Here is a 24,949-nt window from a genome sequence, read left to right on the forward strand (position 1 = left end):
TGGCTTTCCTTTATTGAGTTCTTACTATGAGCTCCTCAAATGTGCTAAGAGACCCACAACCTTTATCTTATTTTATCCCTTTGAGCACCCTGTCAGATACTATTTACTTAAGATTTTATAGATAGAGTGTATTGCTCTTTAGAATTTTTAAACATTTTTTTTAAGGAGTCACAATTCACAGATCTTGTAAAGTGGGCAAATATTAGGCATACAGCTTGGAGAATTGTTACAAGTGTGTATACACACGTAACCCTGCATCCAGATCAAGATATATGACTTTTCTTGCAGCCTTTCCACACACCCCACCCCCCCCCGACCCCCGGCAACTGCTATCCTAACTTCTATCGTCATTTATTCCTTTTGCTTGCTTTTGAACTTTGTATGAATGGAACCATACATATATAATACTTAGGGTTGCCAGCTTTAGCACATAATGAATTTGAATTTCATCTGGGAAATATTTATGCTAAAAAAAAATTTCACTGTTTATCTGAAATTCAAATTCACCTGAACACCTTGTATTTTACCTGGGAACTCTAGTGTCTTTTGCACCTGGCTCCTTTCAACATAATTGTGAGATTCACCCATGTCATTATAGTTATTGGTAATTTACTCTTTCTTCATTACTATTTGGTATTCCACTCTACAAATATACCTCAGTATATATACTACTTCTACTGTTGATGGGGAAGGGAAGGTTAGTCCTAGAGTCTTATTAAGCAGGTGCACTCTGTGGTGCATCAGAGGCCTGGGGGATTTGAATTCCAACCTCACCTCTTAACTAGTGAGATGTTAGCCAGGTGACAATCGCCCTGTGCCTCGGCTAGTTTAACCTTAACATGGGCTAATAATAGTACCTCAAAGGGCGTTGTAATGTTTAAAGGAGACATTACCGTTGGGAGATATAAACCACTTAGAACAGGGCCCAGCACACAGGTGGTGCTCAATCAATGTTGCCAGTGTCATTATACCCATTAGGCCCAGGAGAAAACTGAAGTTCAGAGGGACCTAGAGAATTGCTCAAAGTCACATACCTAGGAACAGAGCCCTTTTGTCACTGATATCGGTGAAATTGGAGTCATTTATTCGTGCAACAATTTTCGCTGAGCATCTACCATGCACCCGGCACTGTTTTAGACCTTGAAGTGAAACAATGAGCAAAACAACCAAAGCCCCCCAACCCCTTATGAAATATACATTCCAGAAGAGCTAATATTGCAAACAGCAATATTACCTTTGCTTATTAGTTAAATGAAATACTGTCTGGAAAGTACTTAACATGGAGCCACGCACGCATTACCGTTCCAGAAACAGCGGCGATTAGCCAGATCAGAGCAATCTCTGTGGCAATGCTGTGTGATGGGTATCAGCAGTCCCATTTTACAGATGAGAAAACTGAGGCTTGGGGAGGTTAAGGCACTGGCCCAAGGTGACACAACTCGTACTGGCAGAAGAGGAATTCAAAGTCACGTCCACCTGACTCCAAGCCCTCTTGAATTTCTCAGTGCTTGTTTCTCAGTCTTGAGCTCTGCCTCTGGAATCCAGATGTTAGAGGCTCAAGTCGCAGCTTTGTGACCCCGGTTTAAGTGACTTGCTGTCTGTGAGCCCTAGTTTCAACACTGCTGCACCGGATTGCCTTCGGGATCTGTGGAGAGCTCCTGGTGCAGATACAGGCGGAAAATAAACAGCCTCGAGAGGATGCAAGTGTGGGGAGGGGGCTCCTGCCTGTGGGAGCTGCTCGGCCCTTAAATTAAGACCTTACTTACATAAACGAGCTTATAGACATGGAAAGGTGCCTAGCATATCTTGTTGGGTATTTTTAAAAATCAGGTTCTAAAACTGCAAGCAGGTGTAGCGCTCATGTGCGGAACCGTGAGGGTGCTGTTCTAAGTGCTCTGTAAGTAGTTAGCTCAGTTAGTGCTCCTCACAGCCCCGGGAGCCAGGTGCTGCCATGGGACAGTTTTGCCGGTTGGAGAAACTGAGGCAGAGGAGAGTTGATAGCTAGCTTGTGACGTTTTGACTTCAGCACTTGAGCGCTTACTAAGCTCCTTTAACCTCTGCTAAGGGTGGTTTTCCTCTGGGTGGTAAAATTTCGGTGTTTTGAACTTCGAATTTCTCTGTGTTATTTGAGCTTTTGTGATATGTAGGTTTTGTTTTTATAAAAAACAACTACACAGGGTCTTAAGGAGGGTTTTTGATGTCCTTAAGAATTAGCTGTGAACACTTACAGGGATAAGCCACTCCCAATCTTCTTCTGTGGTGGGGAGACCATAGTCCTTGGAGTTGGAGACCCAGGGTCCAGCTCTTACATCCTCCTACCCCAGGGTTGGGGGTCCACCAGGGAAGCAAGGCCCCTGGCACAGGGTAGGCCCTCAGCATGTGTCCACTGGCTACAGGGGGATGAATCGCTGTGCCTGGTCTTGCTCTCTACCTCTACCACCCAGATCTGCACCCTGCCTTCCCCTGGGGCCCTGAGAATTAATGAATGAACCAAATCACCATAACTTGCTAATGTTTACAGGTTTTTAGAAGTGGCAAGAGACACGAGACCCAAGAGAGGGGTGATGAATGGTGGCCCATTGGGCTGGGAGGGCATGGCACTCTGAGAGCCCCGAAATCGCAGCCCAGGCTGGTAGGATAGGAAGGGGCCGCTGGGAGTTTTCTGCCCGTGACCTCACTCATGACCCTGGCTCCTATCACCCCAGCCTCTAAAAGACCGGGCCCACAGGGCCATAAATTCCTGCTGTCGTTAGTCAGTATCTCTATAGCCCAGTCTTTGCCAGGAGCCCTATGATTATTTTTATCACGTACAAGTCCTGTAATTATGTTTTATCGCTTTTTTTCTCATAGCAGTCTCGCAAGTAGGGCTAGTTTTGCTCTCTTTTGGTCTGGAGTTAGGGGAACCCAGGTCCTGGAAGGTTTCAGAGAATTTTCTGGCTCTGCCCCAAACTCCAGGGAGGGTCAATGTTTAAACCCACAGCCCCTCCGTGTCCAGGCTGGAACTTTGTGTGAGGCCAGAGGCTCGGGGGTAGGAGGGGGGGTGAGACCTGAGGGGTGGAAACTGGGAACCGTTGGGAGCCAGGGAAAGGCCTGAGGCTTGGCTACTTGTAAGCTATATGACCTAGGGCAAGTCATTCAACTCTCAGTGCTTCAGTTTCTTCATCAGTCAAATAAGGATGTAATAATAGTACCCATCTCATAAGTTAGTGCATTTAGGTGCTCAGTAACTGTGAGGTTCTATTTAACCTTGAGTTGGGACCTGGATTCTAAACTCAAATCCTTGCCTACTGGATGACTTGGGTAAGTCTCTTGCCCTTTCTGAGCCTCAGATTCCTCATCTGTAAAACGGGTATAATCTCGCCTGCCTCACACCCTGGCTTTCTTGTCCCTGGTCCCATCAGCCTGGTCTTCCTGAAGCCCTCAAACTGCCAACTCTTCCCCCTGCTTGGAGCTAAGCCCAGCCCTCCCATCCCCAGCTTTGCGGGGTAACTCTCCGTTATCAACTCAGACACCCTTCCATCCCCCCACCCCCGCCGCCACTTCTTTTCGTCACTGGGTCAATAAATATTTATTGAGCACCTACTATGTGCCAGGACTGTAATAGGTGGTAGGTAGGACAGGGTAAAGTCCATGTCCTCATGAAGGGGAGATAGACAATGAACTAAAAAGAGATTAAAAATAAAACAAAACAAAAAATCCCAAGGCAATTGCAGACTGTATCATATACCTCATAAGGGAAAATTATAAGAGGAAGTAAGCAGGGAAGGTCGCTTTCCAGAAAGGCCTCTCCAAGGAGACACTTGTGTTTGAACTAACAATTTATTGAATAGGCACATGGCACAAAATTCAGGCAGTACACATCACCCAGCCAAAGAGGCCCCTGTGTTGCCAGTTTCTTGGGGGGGGGGGTGGGTGACATTTGTGGCAATATCTGAATCATGAGAAACAGCAGCTGTTTGAATGTGCGGGAGAGGAGTCAGCCAGAGGGAAGGGCTAGAGCAAAGGCCCTGAGGCAGGAGCCGCAAGACTGGAGAGAGGGAGAAAGGAGAGTCGAGGTGATCAGGGCCCACGTAGGGCCGGAGGGCCGTGGAATGTGACTCTGCGGCAGGGGTATGACTCTCGAGTTAGGGGTAGGGTACGGGTGAGGTCTTCTGATTTGTATTTTATAAACACACCATGGAGAGTGGATTTAGGGATCCGAATGGGACAGGGAGACCGGCAAGCTGGTGACTGTGGGGCTGGGGATGGTGAAGAGCAAGCCAGGGTGGCCGAGGAGGGCCGTGAGAAGGGGCGGGTTTGCGTGGTTTGGGAGGCAGGGTGGAGACCAGTGAGGGTCCCTGGCCCTGTGCCCCTGTGACTTGCCACTGTTGGTAGTTCTGTCTTTGTGATTATTGGATGAACGTTACACCCCTGTAACCTGGCACAGAGTGGGTGCCTGGACTTGTTTGCTGAAGAGGTGACTAAAGATGAAAAGGCCCTTTGTAAACAGAGACACGCCCTTCGAGAAGTGGCTACAGTGGCTCCTGGGTGCTCGCCCGTCCCCCAGGAGCGGTCACTCCCCTGCCACCCATCCCAGCGGTGAGTCACCCCCAAACCCATCCTGCCATGTGGGGCCTGCTTCTCAGAGGCAGAATTTTAGAACCTTAAAGTTCTCACATTCTAAATTTTAGCCACGAAACCCTTTTCCCATGAAAGCCTGATTGATAAAACATATAGAAAGTTCTTGTTTTTTATAACTTCATATACCTGAGAACTTGGGTAAACGAGGTGAACAAACCAGGCAGGCTTCTCAACATAGATATTCTTTTTTTTTTTTAAGATTTTATTTTATTTATTTATTTGAGAGAGAGAGAATGAGAGACAGCACGAGAGGGAAGAGGGTCAGAGGGAGAAGCAGACTCCCCACTGAGCGGGGAGCCCGATGCGGGACTCGATCCCGGGACTCCAGGATCATGACCTGAGCCGAAGGCAGTTGCTTAACCAACTGAGCCACCCAGGCACCCTCAACATAGATATTCTTATACAAAGAAATCATCGAGAAAAATGGAAGCTGTCTTATCAAACACTTCAGTTTCAAATCAGGGCATACCCGACAACTGCTTGATTTGTATCTATCCATCAAAGAGCCATCAGTCACTCTCTGCAGGGAAGCCAGCCTCCCAAATCCAATTATTTCAGTATCTGCTTTCCTTCACATCCAAATGTAATCCTGCTTCATCCAGAGAAATATTTCCAAAGGGCAACAATCCGTGTGTATGTGTGCTTGGAAAGTTTTATATAATTTTAAAAATATACACTTTAAAAATGCACAAAGCCTAAGTGGACAGCTCAATAATCAGCACGGAGAGAACACCATCACCACCGTGTCAGGGGCACCCAGATGAAGAACTAGCAGCCAGCCAGCCCCCCTAGAAGCCCTGCTTGTGTAATACCTGTAAATATTTGAGTCTTCTACTCCAGCTATAATTCAGTAGAGGTGGCCCTTTATTCTGAGGTCTTCACCCTAGCTAGATCTGGTAGCCCAAGTTAGAATATAAGCTGTCTCCACTGGGTTAAACTTTGGAATGAATATCTGAGTGCTCAAAAAACATATTATCATTATGACTATTTCAAAAAATGTTTTAAAAGTATATTTCCACCACCACCACCATCATCATTATTACTATTACTGTTACCATTATCATCTCAAAGTTTCTTTTAAAATATATTCATATGTATCATAGAGGTCATGGTTAAATATGGGTACTCTGGACCCAGACAACCTGGAATCAAATCATGACTCTATTACTCGGGAGCTGTGTAGCCTCAGGCAATTATAGAACCTCTCTGTGCCACTGTACAAAAAGGGATGTTAATAATATTTATCTCACTGGGTTCTTATGAAGATTAAATAAGATAATACTTATAGGGTCATTAGAAAAGCACCTAGCACAGAATAAGTATTCAATATATGTTAGCTACTTATTATTTTAAAAATCACATAGGCCGACTGATCATCTGGCCTGCTAGGGTAACCCACCATCTCAGTCTGCCCAAGACCGAGGGGATTTTCAGAACACAGGACTTTCACTGCTAAAACTGGTAAAGTCCCAGGCAAAACAGATGAATTGGTCACTTTAAGCCTGCCTGACAGTTATATCTCACTGTAACTTAACAGACTGGGCCTTTTATTTTTGTTCAATTATAGATTTGATTTTTTTAAAAATAGTATTTGAATCACATGTTGTGGAGCTCCTAAAGCATCCCTTATGATATTGGTTCTGCAAAGCACTAATCTTGCCTACATTTTGCCCATTTTACAGATGCCCAGAGAAGCAAAGGAGCCCCCTCTTCACGTCAGAGCTTCTCCCTAGCCCCCACCTCGATGATTCTCCTCCATCACTTCCTCCAGATAACTGATAGATACTGTTTCTTTTGTGCTCACCAGGCACTAAGTAACATACTAAGTGCTTTCCCTTAATTTTATTCTGACAGTAATCCTAGGAGGTGGGTTCTATTATGATACCCATTTAAGAGATGAGACACCTTCTGGCCTTCTTGCTTTCCATCCTACCCACCCACCCATATCTCCGGGACTATCATTCATTCATTCCTTATTCATTCTGTATGTATTTGCCTAACTGTGGTTTCCCTGAAATTTCTGTCACAGGGGGGAAAAAAAAACAAAAACAAAAACAAAAAACCCCACCCAGGTTCCCTGGGTCTTGTTTAGTCACTGAGTCTAGACCCTTGTCTGCTGTAGCCTCTTTTAAGACATTGTGGAAGGATTATTTGATTCAATCAGCAAATGTCTCCTACCACTGGGGCTATGTGGTCAATGACACGGAGACCCTGCCCTCAAGGGCTCGAGTCTGGTGAGGGACCAAGCTCCCCAGATTCTCTCCCCACTGTACAGGGGGTAGCTTGAGGACAAAGACTGGGTCTCTTCATCTCTTTGCCATTCAGAGCAGACCAACGGCCGGCCTGTCGAGTAGGTCACAGTGCAGCGAGGGCAGTGGGTGTCCAGAACCCCCAGCCGGGAACTCTCAGGCTCCAAGCAGGGAGCGGTTAACATCTCAAGGGTGTAAATCAGGGTTTCTCAACTCGGCACCATTAACACTGGGGGCAAAACAATCCTCTGTTGTGAGGGGCTGTCCTGTGCACTGTAGGATGTTTAGCAGCATCCCTGGTCTCCACCCACTAGAGACCAATAGTAACACCCCCACGCTAGCAATGACAGCCAAAGATGTCTCCAGACATTGCCACCTGTCCCCTGAGGGGCGAAATTATTCCAGATAGGAACCCACAGCTTAACTGAAGCAAAGTTAATGAAGGAAGTATTTACAGAGATATGGGCAGGCTAAGGGAAACTTTAAGGGATATCGAGGCACCCAGGAACTAGAAACAGTGGGGAGCTGTTATCACCCCAAAGGCTTGAAGGGGAGAGAGAGAGGGAACAGTGTTGGTGCTCCCGGGGAGAGCCGAAACCATGGAAGCGAGGCCAAGACAAGAGTGCAGTTCTTGGAGAAATGTAACCCCCGTGAAGATGAAGGCAAAACCGGCAGGTGATGGGTCACGTCAACACCCCCACTTCTTTCTCATCCTGCCCTTTCATCTACCACCAACTCCTCCCTCTGCCGGGGGATCCAGTGAGAAGTCAGAAGGCGTGGGTGCCTCCTGGGGCTCGGAGCGGGGCAGATGAGGGCGTGCGGAGGTGGTGGGCAAATGGAAGATAACCATCGAGGGGAGGTGGCAGCAGGCCCCAGACACCGGGCATCTGAGCTCAGTCTTGTAACTTGTGCAGTTTTCCGGATGGGGCAGACCAGGAAAGGGCATTTCCACCAGAAGGAACAGCACGTACAAAGGCACGGAGTTACAAAAGAGCCTGGCTCACTTAATTGTTTAATTATGATTGTTTGTTTGATTGATTAACTCTGATCTATGAGCACTGGGTGAAAATAAAACATTCAAATGGTACAAAAGGGCATAAAAGGAAAAGTAGGTCTTCCTCCCACCCCTGACCCCAGCTACACAGCTCACCTCCCCAGAGGCCACCTTTCTCTCCAGTCTCTTACTGCCTTCTAGAAAGAGTCAAGGCAAATGCTAGCTGGGAAATGTACAAACTCCTAATTTGACCTAATTTCACTGTCCGTGGAACCCCTACTGTGTGCAAAGAAATGGACTGAGAGTTCGGGCTTTGGATTCTAAGCTCAACCCTTCACCAAACACTGTGTGGTTTCCCATTCCCACTTCCTCGCAGCAAGGAGTGAGTCTCCAAGGATCCTGCCGGCCCTGTGGGGTTTGCCCACAGTTGTGTTGTTCAACTGATGTTTTGTGGATTAAACTGAATGAAAGCTGAACCACTGGCAAGAAGCACATTGTAACACAGGAGGCCTAGGGTGTGGTTCCAGAGACCCCATGTGGTTGTTTTGGGGAGACAAGTGAGGTTTCTGTCGCCAAAGATATGCTGTTGTTTGTGTCAACAGACGAGTTGCCTAAGAAGGGAATACTGTAGTATGGCCTCGAGGGTGGGCTGGGTTGGAAGCAGGCTGAGTGGTGCCTGGCCTGGCTCAGACCTGCCCAGGGAAGGCCAGATCCTACTTGGCTACCCCCAGCTGGTGTCTGCAGCCCTGGAGGCGGGGGATGGGGTTAGTTTAGGACCAGAAAGAGGCGCTGGGAGGGCCAGCAGGCTACAGATATGGGGAGTCCCACAGCCAACTGGTATACGAGCAAATAACCAAATCTGGGAACCAGATGCCCAGCCAGATGCCCAACCAGAAGCCCAGAAGCCAGAGCAACCCAGGTGACCCGGAGCAGATGAAAACAGGGCTCTTCCTTACCTCTGTTCTTCCATTCTGATCTCTCTTGTTCTCTCCAGAACCCCTTCTTTCCTGGCAATGCCTGTATGTCAAGCACTTAGGGCAAGCATGCCTCCCACGGACCAAAGGCCTGCTTCGTGCAGGTGTGGACCACACACCAGCTCTCACTTCCCCGGCTGCTCGGCAAGGAAGGTGTTGGTGATCCCCACTTTGCAAACAGGGAAAGCAGGCTCAAAAGGGGGGGGGATGCGGGGCAGTGTGAGGTCAGGGATTATCAGTGTATAGTGATATCAACAGGCATTTTGGGACAAAGAATTATGGAGTGTTGAGCATAGATTCCAAGAATCAGAGAAATCATGAAGTCCAGGAGTCCCAGACTCACATAATCCACGCCCCCCCCATCCTTTCACCACATCATGGATAAAACAGCTATCTCTGGCCCATCTCCCATCTTTTTAGGCCTGTTCTCTCACCTGGGGTCTTGTTCCAGCCTTCTCTCTGGTCTCTCCTCTTTCCAAACTTGCACACAGCAGCCGAGGCAACTTTCCAAACTCTAGACACACTATGCCACTCTTCCCCTTAAAACCCTTCACTGGCTCCCCTTTTGCCCTCAGGATAAAGTTCAAACTCCTTAACATGGTTTACTAGGTCCTCTGTCCCCTGGCCATAGTCTCTTGCTATTCTGCTGCTCTCTAGCTCCCCTCCACCCTTCTCTACACCAACTCATACCAACTTCATCTTGCCAGATATGCACTGTCTTTCCCTCTTCCTAACCCCTGGACCTTTGCACTTGCTGTTCCCGCTACTTGGATCACAGTGTGCACCAGCGCCCCCTTCTCTGGTTGGAATCCTCCCTCTCTCTTCCTGTCTCCTCTGGGAAGGCATTTCTGTTCACACCCCTCTCAAGGAGGCTGGGTTGGTGCCTCCTTCTCCACTTCTACCCCCGCCCCCAGTTCCTGTGCCTCCCCACATGACTGTTCACTATGCTATCTATCACATTTGCCCATGGGCTTACCCCATTGGCCACATGAGCTACAGGAGGGCAGAAACAGGGGTCATCTTTTCTCTACTGAACACTTAGCTCCTGGCACTGTGCCTGCAGAGAAGAGTCGCTGAACGAAGATATGTATTGTTAAATAAATCATAATATATGAGAATCACAGAATCACCAAATCTGAGAATCATGGGATTTGGCAAAACAAAAACCTGGAATCTCAGAATCGTATAATCATCAACTTAGAGAGTATTAGAAATGCAAACCGAGAATCCCCAAAACAGGACCTGAAGGGTGGAAGAATTCTTGTACAGGTAACTTGTCCAAGGAGTGTTAGTGGATCAGGAAAGTCTCAGTTGTGCTCTTCTATATATTTAATTTATATTTTTACATATATTTATATAATATTACGTTCATGTCTTTCAAATGCTCACTTTTTTAAAAATTCTTTTTTAAGATTTTATTTATTTTTCGACAGAGAGAGACACAGCGAGAGAGGGAACAGAAGCAGGGGGAGTGGGAGGGGGAGAAGCAGGCTTCCCACGGAGCAGGGAGCCCGATGTGGGACTCGATCCCAGGAGCCTGGGATCATGACCTGAGCCGAAGGCAGACGCTTAACAACTGAGCCACCCAGGCGCCCCTCAAATGTTCACTTTTGTAATGTATTCTTCTATAATATGTATTAAGCACTAAACTTATTTATTAGCCAATATTTGTTAAGCACATACTATGTACAGATACTGTGCCAGCAACTCTATCTTATGTACAACTATACAACAAATTATCATGATTTAAAGAAAATGTATTATCTCACAGTTTTCGTATGGTAGGACTTCAGCAGTGGCTGGCTGGATAGTCTGGCTTAGAGTCTTTCATGAGGTTGCAGTCAGAGTGTCCGCCAGGGCCGTGGTCACCCAAAGGCTTGACTGTGGCTGGAAGATCCACTGTCAAGTTGGCTCATCCACATGACTAGCCGTCGACAAGGAGGCCTCAGGCCCTCTTCGGGTGGACTTCACCACAAGGCTGCTTGATGTCCTTACAACACGGCTGCTGGCTTTCTCAGAGCAAGTGATCCAAGAGGGCAAAATGGAAGTCACAATGTCTTTCTTAACCAGGCTTTGAAAGTCACACTCCTGGAGCGCCTGGGTGGCCTCAGTTGTTAAGTGTCTGCATCTGGCTCGGGTCATGATCCCAGGGTCCTGGGGTCGAGCCCCGCATCAGGCTCCCTGCTCGGCGGGAGGCCTGCTTCTCCCTCTCCCACTCCCCCTGCTTGTGTTCCTGCTCTCGCTGTGTCTCTGTCAAATAAATAAAATCTTTAAAAAAAAAGAAGACACATTCCTTCATTTCCACGGTATCCTGGGGATTACACAGGGCAGTCCTAGTCAGTTTGGGAGAGGACCTCACAATGTGTGAATATCAGGAAGTGGGGCTCATTGAGGGCCATCTTGGAGGCTGGTCACCACAGCAATGTTGAATAAAAAAACTGACAAAGTCCCTGCTCTTAGAGTTAACAGTCTAGGGGGAAAGGTAGAGGAAGATAATAAATCAATATATAAACAAATAGACACTTGCAGATAATTGTAAGCACAATGAAGGAAATCACACAAGACAATAAATTAAAGTAGGGATCAACAAAGGATAGTCATTGGCCCAATCTGGCCTGCTGCCTGCTTTTGTAAATAAAGGTTTATTGGGACTCAGTCACGCCCATTCACTTAGGTATTGTTTATGGCTGCTTTCATGCTGTAACAGAGGATTTAGGCAGTTGCAGCAGAGACCATATAGCCTGCAAAGGCTTGTATATTTAGCTAAGTTGGTCAGGGAAGGTCTTTTCAAGAGATGACATTTGAGCAGAGACCTGAATGGTTAGAAGGAAGCAGCCATGGGAAGAGCTGGGGAAAGAGTGTTCCAGAAAAGGGGGACATCAAGGTAAATCCTGTGAAATGAGAACAGGTTTGGTGTGTTGAGGAACAGGGAGGAGGCCAAGGGGGCTGCAATGGAATGACCGAGGGGCAGAGTGATTTTGGAGATGATTTTGGAGAAGTGGTCAGAGCCATGTCATATAGAATCTGGGGGCCCCAGTAAAGGGTTTGAATTTTGTTCTAGCGATGGTGGGAAGCCACTGGAGGGTTTTAAGAGAGAGAGGTAGGATCTGGTAGGGATGGGAGAGATGCCTGGTGTAGTTTGGCCCCATCCTCTGAGCAAGACAGTGCTTCTGCTGCCCCTCTAAGCGCAGCTGTCCCAGAACTTGCTGGTATTAACAAGACCCAGGTAAAGACATTTTGCATTATTTTGCTATGTGTTCGGGACTCGGCAATCCTTCTTGTCATAATGTCCTTTCTTTTGACCCACTTTGAGTGTCTTACTCTCCCCTCTCTGCCTGCGTCTCCTGGATCTAGGAGATGTGAGAAGTTGGCAAGAACACTGGATTTTGGGGCGCCTGGGTGGCTCAGTCGTTAAGTGTCTGCCTTCGGCTCAGGTCATGATCCCAGGGTCCTGGGATCAAGCCCTGCATCTGGCTCCCGGCTGGGCGGGAAGCCTGCTTCTCCCTCTCCCACTCCCCCTGCTGGTGTTCCTTCTCTCTCTCTGTCAAACAAATAAATAAAATCTTAAAAAAAGAAAAGAAAAGAACACTGGATTTTGAGCCCTGGATTCCAGACTCTTTCCTGACACGGACTTGTGTGTGACCTTGAGAGAGTCAGGTTTCCTCGTCTGTAAAATGAGGTGAGAGCCCAGTCTGCTTGGAGCCAGACCCGGTGATTAGAAGTGGGGTTGTACTGGGCACGTACAGCACAGTCCTAGGGAAAGCCCGAAGGTGCGGGTTGCGGGCTCGGCCAGGCTGGCGTTGCTGACTTGGGTGATGGGTCACAGGGGTGATTGGTCCATTGGGCAGAGGGCTCCCTGAAAACTGTCTCCTGATTGAATTTTGAACAACAGGGCAGCTTGCTGCCTCCCAGGACCCCCTGGGATGGCAGGCTGGAGTGGTTTGGCTGGGGGCAAGAACTTGGAGGGAGAAGGGAAAGTCAGTGTCCATGTCCAAGGCAGCCTTGGGTATCAGAAAGAACACACGATCTGTTGTCAGGATCCTGGCTCCAACACTGAGTTGCCCTATGCCCTGTGTTCTCAGTTTTCTTATCTATGAAACGAGTAGAGTCTAACCTAAGATGCTTCAGCTGTAAGAAGCACTAGCATTGAGTGTAACTGCTAAGAAAGAAAACTGCCAGCCGATCTCACCACCAGCGATCTCAGGATGCCGCTGACTCACAGACACATCGTACCTTCAGAGACATAAGGTAAAAAAAAAAAGATGCTTTGTAGAAATATATCACAACAACTGCTTTAAGTTAATTAAACCAGGTTTAATGAGCCTCCTGGGGTTTAGGTGAGGCCAGAACGTAATGAGTGTGTGATGGGCCCTGACCGCAGGCCCTGCGTGCCTGGCTCAGCAGTGGCTGTCCCTTGCCATTGCTCAACTGCCCCTTGACTCTCCAGGCCCGGGGCATTGCCCTCCCAGGGCTGCTCAGATTTATGGCAACAACTGCCCCTACCAGACGTGACCTCAAGCTATAAAGGCTTTTACAGTCTCACTCCCCCCCCACCAAGATAAGCCTGGGAGCCCTTCCCAAGGCCGGGGAGCAATTTCAGAGCCATGGGGGTGGGGGCGGGGGCGGGCATTACACAAGTCGGGAAATGGAACAAGTTTTATGGCCCCAACTTCTCTAAAAATACCATGTTCTCGTATCCTCAGTGTGAACCTGCGGGTGAAACCTCCAGCACCTGGAGCACAGTGATATTGATTTGTTCAGTCATGCATTCAACAAACAGAGAATTGGTTGCATGGCACACCAGTACAGATCTCCTGATTTTGTCACTATGACACGCTGATGTCACCTGCCTCACAGCCTCACTGGGGTGGTTACACCAGACGAGCGTGTCTGCGAGCACTTAGCACAGAGTAGGCCTGCGATGGATGTGGCTAGAATCCCTTTCCCTCACCATCGACTTCCATTCCATCTGTTCTTTGTGCCTTTTCTTCCTTGCAGCCTGGACGATGGCATGGTCCAGGGTGAGGTCCTCACCTGCATCACTGCTGGCTATGCTCCCTCTTTAAATGAGTTCCATCAACTACTTGGCTTTTTATTTTTTCATTTTTTATATTAAGGTATACATTTCCATATTCTAAAACTTAACTCCCTTTAATGTATGTACAGTTCTGCAAGTTTGGGCAAGTGTATATGGCCATGTAGCCACCACCAGAGTCAAGATACAGAACGTTTCCATGACCCAAGCCCTGTCCGCTAGGCCCCTTTGTTTTGAACCCTCCACCCCTGCCCCTGCCCCTGGCAACCACAGTACCTGACCCTAGAATTTTGTCTTTTCCAGAATATCATACAGAAGGAATCCTATTGCGTGTAGCTTTGGGGTCTGACATCTCACACTCAGAATGATGAATTTGAGATCCCGTTTGCTCAAATCGGCAATTTGCTCCTTGTTCTTGCTGAGCAATATTCCCACTTGGCTTTTAAATTATATCTGTGCTTATGACTTGGACATCTCTCCAGCCCAACTTTGCCCAGAGCTCTAGGCTTGTATAACCAATGATTTCTTGGATGTTTCATGGGCATCTCAAACCAAACATCCCCAACAGAACTCTGCTTTCAAACCCAGATCTACAGCCTCCAAATATATGGTTTCCAAGATCTATAGCCCCCCCCAGATCTATAGTTCCCCAAATCTATAGATGCCCCAATCTACAATTCCCTAAATCTATTATTCCCCCAAATCTACAGCCCCTGAAATGTATAGGCCCCAAGTCTATAGCTCCCCAAATCTACAGCCCCCCTCAAATCTGTGGTTCCTCAAATCTACAACTCCCCAAATCTTAGACCCCCAAATCTGTAGCCCCCAGCTCTATAGCTACCCAAATCTGCAGTTCCCCCCAAATCTGCAGCCCTCCAGTCTTCCTCATTTCAATAACCAGGACCACGGGTCCCCCAGCTACCTCCCTTCTTTCCTTCACGCATCCCACCCATTAGCAACCTCTTGGCAGCACCACTTCCCCGAATCCCAATCTGGCCATCTTGCCCCTTCCACCAACTGTATTCATCTTCAGTGCCCCATAACACGTTATTCCAGACCTAGTGGCTTGAAACAACACTCATATCTCAGTGTCCAGTCATTAGTCGGGGCATGGTGTGACAGGGTTCTCTGTCCGCGGTCTTACAAGATTGCGTCCCTACCTGGGCTGGGATGCGTCCCTACCTGAAGGCTCCGGGGAAGAATCCACTTCCAGGCTCATTCAGGTTGTTGCCTGGATTTGGTTCCTCGTGGCTGTAGGATTGAGATCACCATTTCCCAGCTGGCTGTCAGCTGGGGGTCGCTCTCCGCCTCTAGAGTCTGCCTGCATTCCTTGCCATGGGGGCCTCCTCCATCTTCAACGCGGGCATGGAGACTCTCCCCTCCCTCGAATCCTCTCATGCTTCTCCTTTCATTTGCCAGAAAGAGAGCAGCTCCTGTGAAGGGCTCGGCTGTCTAGGGCAGGCCCACCAAGGATGATCTCCCCACCACAAAATCACCTGGTTTGGGACCTTCATTACCTCTGCAGAACCCTTCACAGCAGCACCCAGATTAGTGTCTGATTGAATAATTGAGAGACGGTGTGTATAGACCAGGGGCAGGAGTCTTGGGGTCCCCTTCGAATGCTGCCTACCCGCCCCCCTTGTCCCAGCTGTCATCCTCTCTTCCCTGGACCACTGCACACGCCACCTCCGGGCTTTGCTGCTTCTACTCCTGTTCCATGTTGTCTGTCCTCTACTCAGCGGAGAGTGACCTTTTAAGAGCAGAGATTGCATCACCTCCCTATTTAAAAACTTCGAAGAGCTTCCCATTGTACCTAAAATAAAACCCGAGATGTTTCTCAGGGTCTGGAAGGCCCCGCCTGGCCCTGTCCCTCCCCCACTCAGACTTCCTCTCCTCTCCAGCCACGCTGACCTTCTTGCTAACCCTGTAGTGCTCAGCTGCCTCCCACGGGAGCTTTTATGCCCGCAGCCCCTCCACCCGGCTGGCCTTCCCCACCCGTTCCGCGCTCTGCGCGGCTGGCCCCTTCTCCTCCTCCAGACCTCTGTCCGGACCCCCGCCCCCCAAGCCTGATGCGATCCCATCCCCAGTCCTTTCAAATTACCCTGTTTTGTGATCTCTTTTATACTCGCACTTTCACGTTACCTTGTTTTACTTTTAAAGAATTTGGCTCTTTCTCTGACAGTCTGACACTTGACTCTCCGAAATCACCTCCATCTATTTATTCACTGAAACACTGTCTGCCTGCTCCCCCCGGAAAGCTAACTTCACCTGCTCACCTGCGCACAGCACCCACTCACTGTGTGTTGAGTGAGGGAACGTGTGGATGTGCGATGTTTGGGGCTGGAGCCCTCCCCTCCATCTCTGCCGCCACCATCTGTCACCTGGGCCCGCCCATCTTCACCTCTCTCCCTGCTCACATTTGCACCTCCTCCAGAGTGTCCTCCATGAAGCTGCCAGAATGATCCTTTAAAAATACACATCTTGGGGGCGCCTGGGTGGCTCAGTTGGTTAAGCGTCCAACTCTTGATTTCTGCTCCAGTCATGATCTCAGGGTCGTGGGACTGAGCTCTGCGTTGGGCTCCGCACCGGGGGTAGAGTCCGCTTGTCCCTCTCCCTCTGCCTCTCCTCTTCCGGCCCCCCCAACCCCGCTCTCTCTCACAAACATATAAATAAATAAAATCTTCTAAAAATATACAGATCTGGCCACGGCCGTGCCCTGATCGCAAACCTCCAGTGGCTTCCTGTTTCCCCAAAAGAAATTCCATTTGCCCCGCGTTTGAGGTCCCTACCACCTGGCGGGGATGAGCCATGATAACACACTTCCAGGTGTGGGATGAGGACCCCAGGGGCATGCTGAGTGATTTTAGGGATACACAGGGACAACGTTAGGGGGCGTGTGCAATGACCGTGTGGTGGGTAACTGGTCCCTGTCCTTCCTCCTACCCACAGGTTGCACTTCCTGCTGCTTGCCCTGACTTCTAGCTCCACTTTCTCTCCTCAACCTTGAGTGCGCTGCTGTCTTCTCTCTGCCTTCCTATCCCCCTGAATCCTTCTCCTGCAAGAGCACGCCATCCCTTTCCCGACCACAGCAATCACCCCCTCAAACTACCATCTCACTGCCTGTCGCTTTCACTCCTTTGGCTCTTAATATTCGACTGCTTCGTTTTTTCCCGCTGCAAAGGAAAAGCGTAAGTTCCAAGAAGGAGGCACCTTGGGATGTTGCTTCATCATAACCCCCAGGATTCTTTGGCATGAGGCTTTGCCCGTTGACTATTTCTGTGCCCACCATGCAGACACCCAGTCACCGATGTCCTCCGCGATCACTGCGGCCCCTGGTGTCAGACAACTGGCAGTTTGAATCTCAGCTGTCACATCAGTTACGGACCTTGGGTGAGTCCCTCCCTCATTTGTAAAATAGAACAACGAGGTGCCCAACTCGGGGGGGTTATCATGAGGATCAAATTCTGTCCAGCAAAGTCTGGCAAAGAGGAAGAAGTCAAACGTCGTCCTTGGAATCAGGATTTGGTTTTTAGTTCCACTATCATCAAACAGCTATTTGGGATCCTGGGATTCTGGTCTCTTAGATCACATCTTGGAATTTACATATGACGTTCCAATTCGAGAAATGTAGATCAAAGGTGATCTGGGTTCTGTGAAAGAGGAAGTAAGGCATCCCCACCAATTTGGGGTGATGGGTCAGTCACACTGCATGGAATTCTCTATGGATCCTCACGCAGCCTATCACCTCCACTTCTCATCCCCACTCTGAGCCACGGGGTGCCATTTAGAATAATGGGATAAAAAGCTTTGAGCATCATGGCTTTGGAAGCCACCTTTGTAGGCGGGGGAGGGGTAGTTCCCAGTTCTCAGTGAGGCCACAGGGGTTGGTAGAAGTAGCATGGATTCAAGTTCTGGCTCAATGGCTCCCTAGCTGTGCGCCTTAGGACTAGTTCCTTCGCCTCTCTGAATCTTGGTTTCATCCACCCTAACCCGGGGATGATGGGATCTGCTGTTTGTCACCCAAGCTGATGTTGTTTTGCAACTGAAATGGAAATCAAACTGGGAGCTCTGGCCGCCCACGCTGAGATCTGAGATTAACTGGGGCAAAGGGCTGATGAGGTGGAAGAGCCAAGGCCAGAGGGATTTATGGCAGCCCAGGGTTTATGGTTTTGATATGGATTTATTAAGCCGAGTCTAGGACTGCAGTAGCCTCCTCTGGCCCCCAGCCCCCATGTCCATGCTGGTATCCGCATGGACAAGGCTTGTGTTGCAACGCGAGGGAAAACATTTCCTGGAGCTCAGGAGGGGAGGGAAGGGACAGGGGGAGGCAGGAGCGGCCTCGGGGATCTGCAGGCAGCTAATGGGTGCCCTTGAGGCTGGAGAACTTGATGATTAAGCTTCTCATTAGAAAGGGTCTGGATGGAGGGTTCACACTGAGCCCCTGGTGGTGGGCACCTCATACCCAAAAGCTCTTACAGATACTCTGGTCTCATTCGTTTTAAGCCTGACAACACTCCCAGGGGGAGGCGCCATTCCCAGTTCACAGATGAGGCTCAGAGAAGTGGAGTTACACTGATCCCAGGCCAGAACCGTTGTCACCTCCCTTGGGGAAGCTGAAAGGGTCGCCCTAGTGTTCCCACACCTGGGCATCCAGAGTCTAGCCGCCCAGCAAGCCCTCTCCCCCCATCACGGGATGCCGTGGCGCGCTGGTGACATGTAGCACCTCGCTCCCCAGGGGCAAAGCCTTGGTCTGTAGCTCTTGCCCACTCTTAGCCCCCTCTCACCATCAGTACCACACGGCCAAACATGAAGGGAAGCTAACAACTGGCTCTCTAGCGCATACCCCTGAGTGAATATAAGGTTGGGGTGTGTGGTGGCCACGGCACGAGCCCAACTACCTAGTTTGTCAGGGGAAAGGACCAAGGTGGCAACAGACCTGGCTAGAAAATCTCGAGGGCATCCTTGCCTTTATGAAATGTCCCCATGCCTCCTCATCCTTCTTTGAGAGGGAGGATTGACTTTCACTCTCTCTACATAGTGAGCACTTGGAATCAGGGGTCGGGGTTAGAGTCCCACTTCTGCCTCTACGCTGAGCCTCGGTTTTCTCAGCTCTAAAAGGCCAAGGGGGACAGGGATAATAATATCTAACTTGCTTTCCTCTTGATGTGAGGTTAAAAAGCAATAATGTATATAAAAGCATTTTGCAGAGCATGAAAGACCATCTGGCTATTCTCATTCTTGTTTCTAACACCCGACAAGGAAGAAAGGACACCCATCCAAGGACTTAGAAAACATATGTGCCATTTATTTTGCTTTATAAACTTTCGTTAAAACACACAAGAGTAAGAAATGTTCTTTTTTTGCTTCTCTGCCCCATTGAGCAGCAGTGACGGGCCCAGGGGTCCACACAGGAGCTGGTGGTATTCACACCCACAGGAAGCAGCCCGCTTCCAGAATCGCTTGGTGTGAATTTCACAATTCATCCCAGTCAGGGAAAATCACGGAACAATTTGGCAAAAGTAATTGGCTTGGTCATCACACAAAGTCCAGGAGCATACACCTCCAACCCTCTCCTCTGTCCATGCTGCAGGGAGTCATGTGGATTCTGGAAGCTCCTGAGAGCTGCCCAGAGAAAAGGCTATCTCAGGGGAGGTACTGGAGGGTCCATGCTTGCCCTCCCTATCCTTGTTTAGTTCTCCAGATTTTATATTTTAGGACCAGAACTCAGGTGGCAAAGAGAGAGAGAGAGAGAGAGAGAGAGAGATTTTCCAATGCCATATCCTCAGAACCAGAAAAGTAAACTGCTCTGTTTTGGGCTTCCTGCATTACAATAAAATTATTAAAATGGAATGGATTTCTCCTTCTGGAAGGGTTAATTTGGGGCCGAGGACTGAGCCCCTGACCCAGAAGATTGCTACTGTTAAAAGCCACTGCTACCCTAACTCCATCCTGTGGAAAATTCTTATCTCAGCTTCGATCCCCTGACCGAGGCCTGAGCAACACTGGGGGCTGGAGGAGCAAAGAGTGGGAATAACCACAATGACAGAAAGATTCTGGCTTCCCCCCACCTTACCCCAGACAAGCCTGGGTTCCCTGACTGGGATTTCTGGGGACTCAGAACGAGGGATGGCTGGGGAAGGCTTGAGAGCTCTGAGCATGGGACAGGCTCTCCTGGGACCGGGGACTTAGCTTGGCGGCACAGGCAGGCTTCTCCTGGGACTCCTGGAGATGTAGAGGTTTCTCTTGGACATACTGCCCTCAAACCCCCCGTGCCTCTGCCACAAAAAGCAATCACTAATGGTGGAATTTGGGGGCACTGCGGTCCTGCCTCCGTCCACTCACAACAGTCAGCCTGGGGTGGGGATAGGTGGCCAGGCTAACTGTTCACTCTCCTACCTAAGCACAGCTCCAGCCCCACAACACATCTCTTTTGTTCCCAATGGCTAGTAGCATTTTCCAGAATTTTCCCAAAGCTGCCAAAATTCCCAAGGATGATGTGCTGGCCGTTCCATTTTGGGGCTTCATGTTTCAGAGCAGTGCTCAAACCCAGGCCTTCTCATCTCTCCCTGGCCCACCCAAACTATCCCGCTCTTGGATTGCCAGGCCACACTGGTCCATCTCCTAAGAACCAGACCCCTGATGCCCCTCCCCCAGACTTGGGAAGTGAGGAGAGGAAAGGGGTCCAAGAGTTATGAATTCTCCTGTTCTTTAGCAGACAGGATGCTGGACCCTACCTGGACATTAGTATAACTCCAAGCCAATCTTAGTCCTGGGCGTGGGCAGGGCCCCTGGAAAGAATAAGACTTTGGCTTCTGAGGCTGATGACAGGGGCAGGAAGTCCATCAGCTGGCTCACAGTGAGGACAGAGGGGCCCTTTCAGAGATGCTCAGCCACCCTGGTTAAGAACTCCTGTTATGATCCAGGCCGACCTGGAATCCAATCCTGACTCAGCCACTTACTAGCTGTGTGAGTTCTAGGAAAATCACTTAACCACTTAGAGCTCAATTTCATCTTCTTCAACAGTCTCTGGGTAATAGAGAAGATGCAAGGAGATGATGCATGTCAAATGCCTCAACACAGCGCCAGAAATGAGGCAGAGTTTGAGACAGGCCCACGAGGGGGGTAATTCCTCCCTGACATCTTTCTGAGCTGAGCTCGCACCCATCCATCTTCGACTCCAGGTCTCCTCGCTCTCACCTGGATCACATCACCAGCCCCCACCTGACCTCCCCGCTCCCTCCCGGCTCACTGCACATCCTCCCTAGCTACGCCCTAGCTACTCCCCTCCGTGCCTCCGTCCTGGCATTCAAGACTCCTATGCTGCTCCAAACAGCCTGGTCTTTCCATCACCTCCCCTCTGTGCCCTTCTTCCAACCTGGGGCCTTGCCCAGACTCTTTGCCCCGCCTTGGAAAGTCCTTCTCGCCTGCTCGGCTGGCTGGAACCCAGCTCTTCCTTAAAGGCCTAATGCAGAGTCTCCCCTTTCCCCGAGCTTTCTCTGACCACCTCAGCCCCTCCAAGTTCCTGTTGCAATTGTCCACCTTGGGTTGTCCTCTCGTTGTTGACAGTCTGTGGGGAGCATCACCCCGAGTACCCGCCCGATTCCCTAGGAAGGGAAGAGCCGTGGGTTAGAGGTGGAATGGTGTCTTCCTTCTCAACAGTCCCACACTGTGCCTAGCCCAGCTAGTCTTTAAAAATGCTCCTGGAATGACTGGGGGACTGTTTGCAAGTCTTCTTCAGCCCCTGGAGAGGTGGCTGTGGAGAAATCAGGATGGCTGAGGAAGGTGACAGTGGCAGGTGGAGAGAAGCGTTGGCGGTTGGGGCAGCAGAACAGGGAGGGGTCAGATGCCCCGATCTGATCCAGCCTTGAAGGGCCCAGTGTCTGGGACTAGGACAGTACCTGGAGAAAGAAGTACCAGTCTGAAGGGGAAGGGAGCTATTAAGCAAGGTCCCATGTCGTCTCCAGACAGCTGTCCTTTGGGGCTTAAGAAGTTGGGGGTAGGCATGATGAAGGGGAAGGCAGTGGCTTCAGGAAGAGAAGAGTTGTCCGAGGCAGCAGAGGATTTTCCATCTGGGGTCTCCCCAAGTCAGAGCCCTGTCATCCAGAGCAGGGGGTGGAGGATAGCAATGGGGTGTGGCCCACAGCCCAAGTTCTTGGTCCCCTTGCCCTTTCCACTGCTGCCCTGAGATTGGCCTTGTCACGGCTTCCTTCACTGGGAACAAGTGACCACCGGGGCTCTCTGAGGGGGCTGGGAGGCCAGCAGAGCCCCCGACCCCCAGCGGCTTGCTAGATGACTTCCTGCTTGGTGATGGTCGGCTGGGGGATGGCAGGCGGGGGTTTGACGATGGTGGCAATTGCTCCCGGCAGGAGCTTGTAGGGCTCAGACCCCGAGCCACCTGGCGGTGAGGGCTGTGGAGTCTCAGGGGTGGCTGCAAGGACAGAGAGACAGGGGCTGCTGAGAATTCCAACCGTTTGGAATTCCCAACCAGAGTCTTGGGAAGGTTCTTCCCCCATTCTGAATTAGTTTCCTCTTCTATAAAATGAGAGAATTACACTACACAATCTCTAAGGTCTCCTACGGCTCCAACATTCTGAGGCCCAGATCATGAAGTCTAAGTCTGGTGAGGTCAGGAAGGCTATGGCTGGGCCAGGTGTGGCCAGAGGCTTCTGCCCAGGTCCTACCCACCTCCATCTCCTCCACCATTTAACATGGAGATCGAGGCTGCTTCTCCTGAACCAGGGCCCAATTCTGACTCTCTTCAAGGACAATGGGACATGTGACAGCAATGTCCTTTCTTGGAGAGAAAGAGCAGCAATTGATGAGACCCAAGTGCCTGGCCCAAAATACCATTTCTCTGATATTTAGGTAGATGAATAATGGAAATTAATTGGCCTCACAGCATCATGTATTTGAAACTCAACTTGGACCATGGCCCACTGGGCCACCTTTATTCGATGGACAAGTATCCCAAATAATAGTCTCATTTTAGTGGACCACCTCATCCCAATGATACTCTTACTTTTTGGAGAACTTCGTCCAATGACAAACTCACTCTTGTGAGATTTCACCTCAGAGGACCATCTAGACCGGCAGACATCCCCACCTAATGAGTAGTTTCACCCAATTGTCTAATGGATAGTCTTACCTAATTGGGCAGTCTTACTTCAAAGAACAGTTTTACCTAATAGGCAACATCACCTAATAGAATTCTTATCCCAATGGACATGTTCACCCAATGGATCCCTCATCCCAAGGACAGCTTCATTCAATAGCGGCTGTTAATTACCTCGCTGAATAAATGGCCTCAGGGAAAAAACAGCCTTAACAAATGGACACTCTCACTCCTCATTCCATACCCTGGAGTGCAGAGAACTGTTATATCCCAGTTCCCATCTTCTAGACCCACCCATCCTGGCTCCCCTCTTAGGTCCCAACCTCATCCCTTTCTGAGTAGAGCTCAAGTTGCCCACCTGCCTGCCCCCTGGGTCGGGGCCACTCACACATCTGTCCATTGCTGAGGTGAGAGGGCATCGTGTTGGCAACAATGACGTTCGTGCCCATGTGTTCCTGCATCAGATGTGGGTGCAGGGGATGATGGGCATGAGGTGCATCACTGGAGGACCCTGCAGGCAGAGAGAGACTCAATAAGGTTGGAGAGTCTGATAAAGACCATGGGCCTTGAGGTACCTCTTCCTCAAGTGTGGCCAATCAACCTGTTTGTCCAATATTGACAGTGCCTGTTGGCTACCGATTTCTGGGTTAGTAAACTGGGGCTTAGCATTCCTATCCATAGGTTCCATGAGGGTCTTGAGAGGACCCAACAAACCAAGAGAACAAAAGTTAAAAGAAAGAAGGAGCGTGTAAGGAAGCTGTGAGATCTAAATATTATAATGAGTAGTGTATTGGTTGAATATGAATGTAACGGATTTAATCAATGGCTCTCAAAGCTCCATGGCATGCGAGTCCTTCCATTTGGTGCCAACTCACCTTTAGCCTTGTCCCCCCCGCCCCTTCCATACCTCTGCTTCAGCCAAACTAACCTACTGATAGCACCTGAGGATTCCCTGTACTTCCCTATCTCTCCTTTTGCTCATGTTCCTTCCATGAAAGATGCTTTCTCCACACCCCCATGTCCACCAGTCCAAATTCCAGCTCAGATAATTCCACCTTTGGGAAGCCTTTCCTGATTCTCCATACTCCAGTGGGAACTAAACCTCTCCTTCCTTGGATTTCCCACAGTAATTTATCTGTAACCCATCTTTTGGGAACGTCTACTTTTCTGTCCATGAGCATTACAATTACAGATATATTTTTCTTCTCTTTGAGGGCCTAGCAAAGTGTCTAGAACACAGTAACTGCTTCAAAAACTGTGTCAGAATAATACCATATAAGATATAGTTTGTTAATGGCTGTGGTCAGTGGTGTGCCATGATGGGATTTTTAGGGCTTGCAAGAGGCCTCTAAAGTTTCGATGATAGCTATCAATATTGAGCATCCAATATGTGCCAGATACTGTTTTACAGCACTTTTCATGTTTGAAATGTGAATCCTCTCAACTTGAGTCCTGTAAGGTGGCTATCATTATTGTCCCATTCTACAGATGAGATTATAGGGCCCAGAGAGATTAATTATTTTACCCAAGTTTATCTGGCAACAGAGCACAAGCTCCATCTTGATCTTTTTTTTTTTTTTTTTTAAGATTTTACTTTTAAGTAATCTCTACACCCAGAATGGGGCTCGAACTCACGACCCTGAGATCAGGATTTGCATGTTCTTCTGACTGAGCCAGCCAGACACCCCTGTCCTGATCTCGAGCTCAGTGACACCTGATTCATAATTCACAGGGTCAAAGTGAGAATGAGTTAGTAGTTCTCAACTGGGGGAGATTTGGGGCCCTCAAGGGACATTTGACAGTATCTGAAGACATTTTTGGCTGTCGCTCCTACAGGGGTGCTACTGGTATCTTATGGGTAGAGGCCAGGGATGTGGCTAAACAGTATACACAACAGCCCCCATTAAAAAAAGGTTATCCAGTCCCAAATATCAGCTGAGGTGGCTGTTGGCCATACCATCACCA

General features: G+C 49.3%; 2 protein-coding genes and 1 long non-coding RNA gene across 7 annotated transcripts in view; 1 reads left to right on the plus strand and 2 right to left on the minus strand.

Annotated features, from left to right (window-relative positions):
* The window catches only part of TTPAL (alpha tocopherol transfer protein like), a 41,149-nt gene extending 31,785 nt beyond the window's left edge, over nucleotides 1–9,364 (minus strand). The window contains exon 1 of the mRNA XM_073880394.1: nucleotides 9,272–9,364. The gene's annotated coding sequence lies outside the window, so the exon portion shown is untranslated. The remainder of the gene's footprint in view (nucleotides 1–9,271) is intronic.
* A 2,234-nt stretch (nucleotides 9,365–11,598) lies between these two features.
* LOC141370546 (uncharacterized) lies at nucleotides 11,599–18,816 on the plus strand. Its single transcript, XR_012374661.1, has 4 exons — nucleotides 11,599–11,721; nucleotides 12,920–13,085; nucleotides 17,166–17,262; nucleotides 18,376–18,816. It is a non-coding gene; the product is annotated as an uncharacterized lncRNA (long non-coding RNA).
* A 340-nt stretch (nucleotides 18,817–19,156) lies between these two features.
* The window catches only part of HNF4A (hepatocyte nuclear factor 4 alpha), a 61,066-nt gene continuing 55,273 nt past the window's right edge, over nucleotides 19,157–24,949 (minus strand). For 3 of the 5 annotated variants that reach the window (XM_073880375.1, XM_025875625.2, XM_073880373.1), the window contains exons 9-10: nucleotides 23,343–23,495; nucleotides 19,157–22,300 (exon numbers count right to left, since the gene is read on the minus strand). In XM_073880375.1, the coding sequence (XP_073736476.1) occupies nucleotides 22,158–22,300; nucleotides 23,343–23,495 (296 nt within the window). In that variant the 3' untranslated portion in view covers nucleotides 19,157–22,157. The remainder of the gene's footprint in view (nucleotides 22,301–23,342; nucleotides 23,496–24,949) is intronic. The other 2 variants (XM_025875627.2, XM_073880374.1) reach the window with 1 other exon arrangement.

This window comes from Callorhinus ursinus, unplaced genomic scaffold (assembly GCF_003265705.2).
Source record: "Callorhinus ursinus isolate GAN/ISIS: 27379988/994484 unplaced genomic scaffold, GSC_fseal_2.0 scaffold38, whole genome shotgun sequence".
NCBI lineage: Eukaryota > Metazoa > Chordata > Mammalia > Carnivora > Otariidae > Callorhinus > Callorhinus ursinus.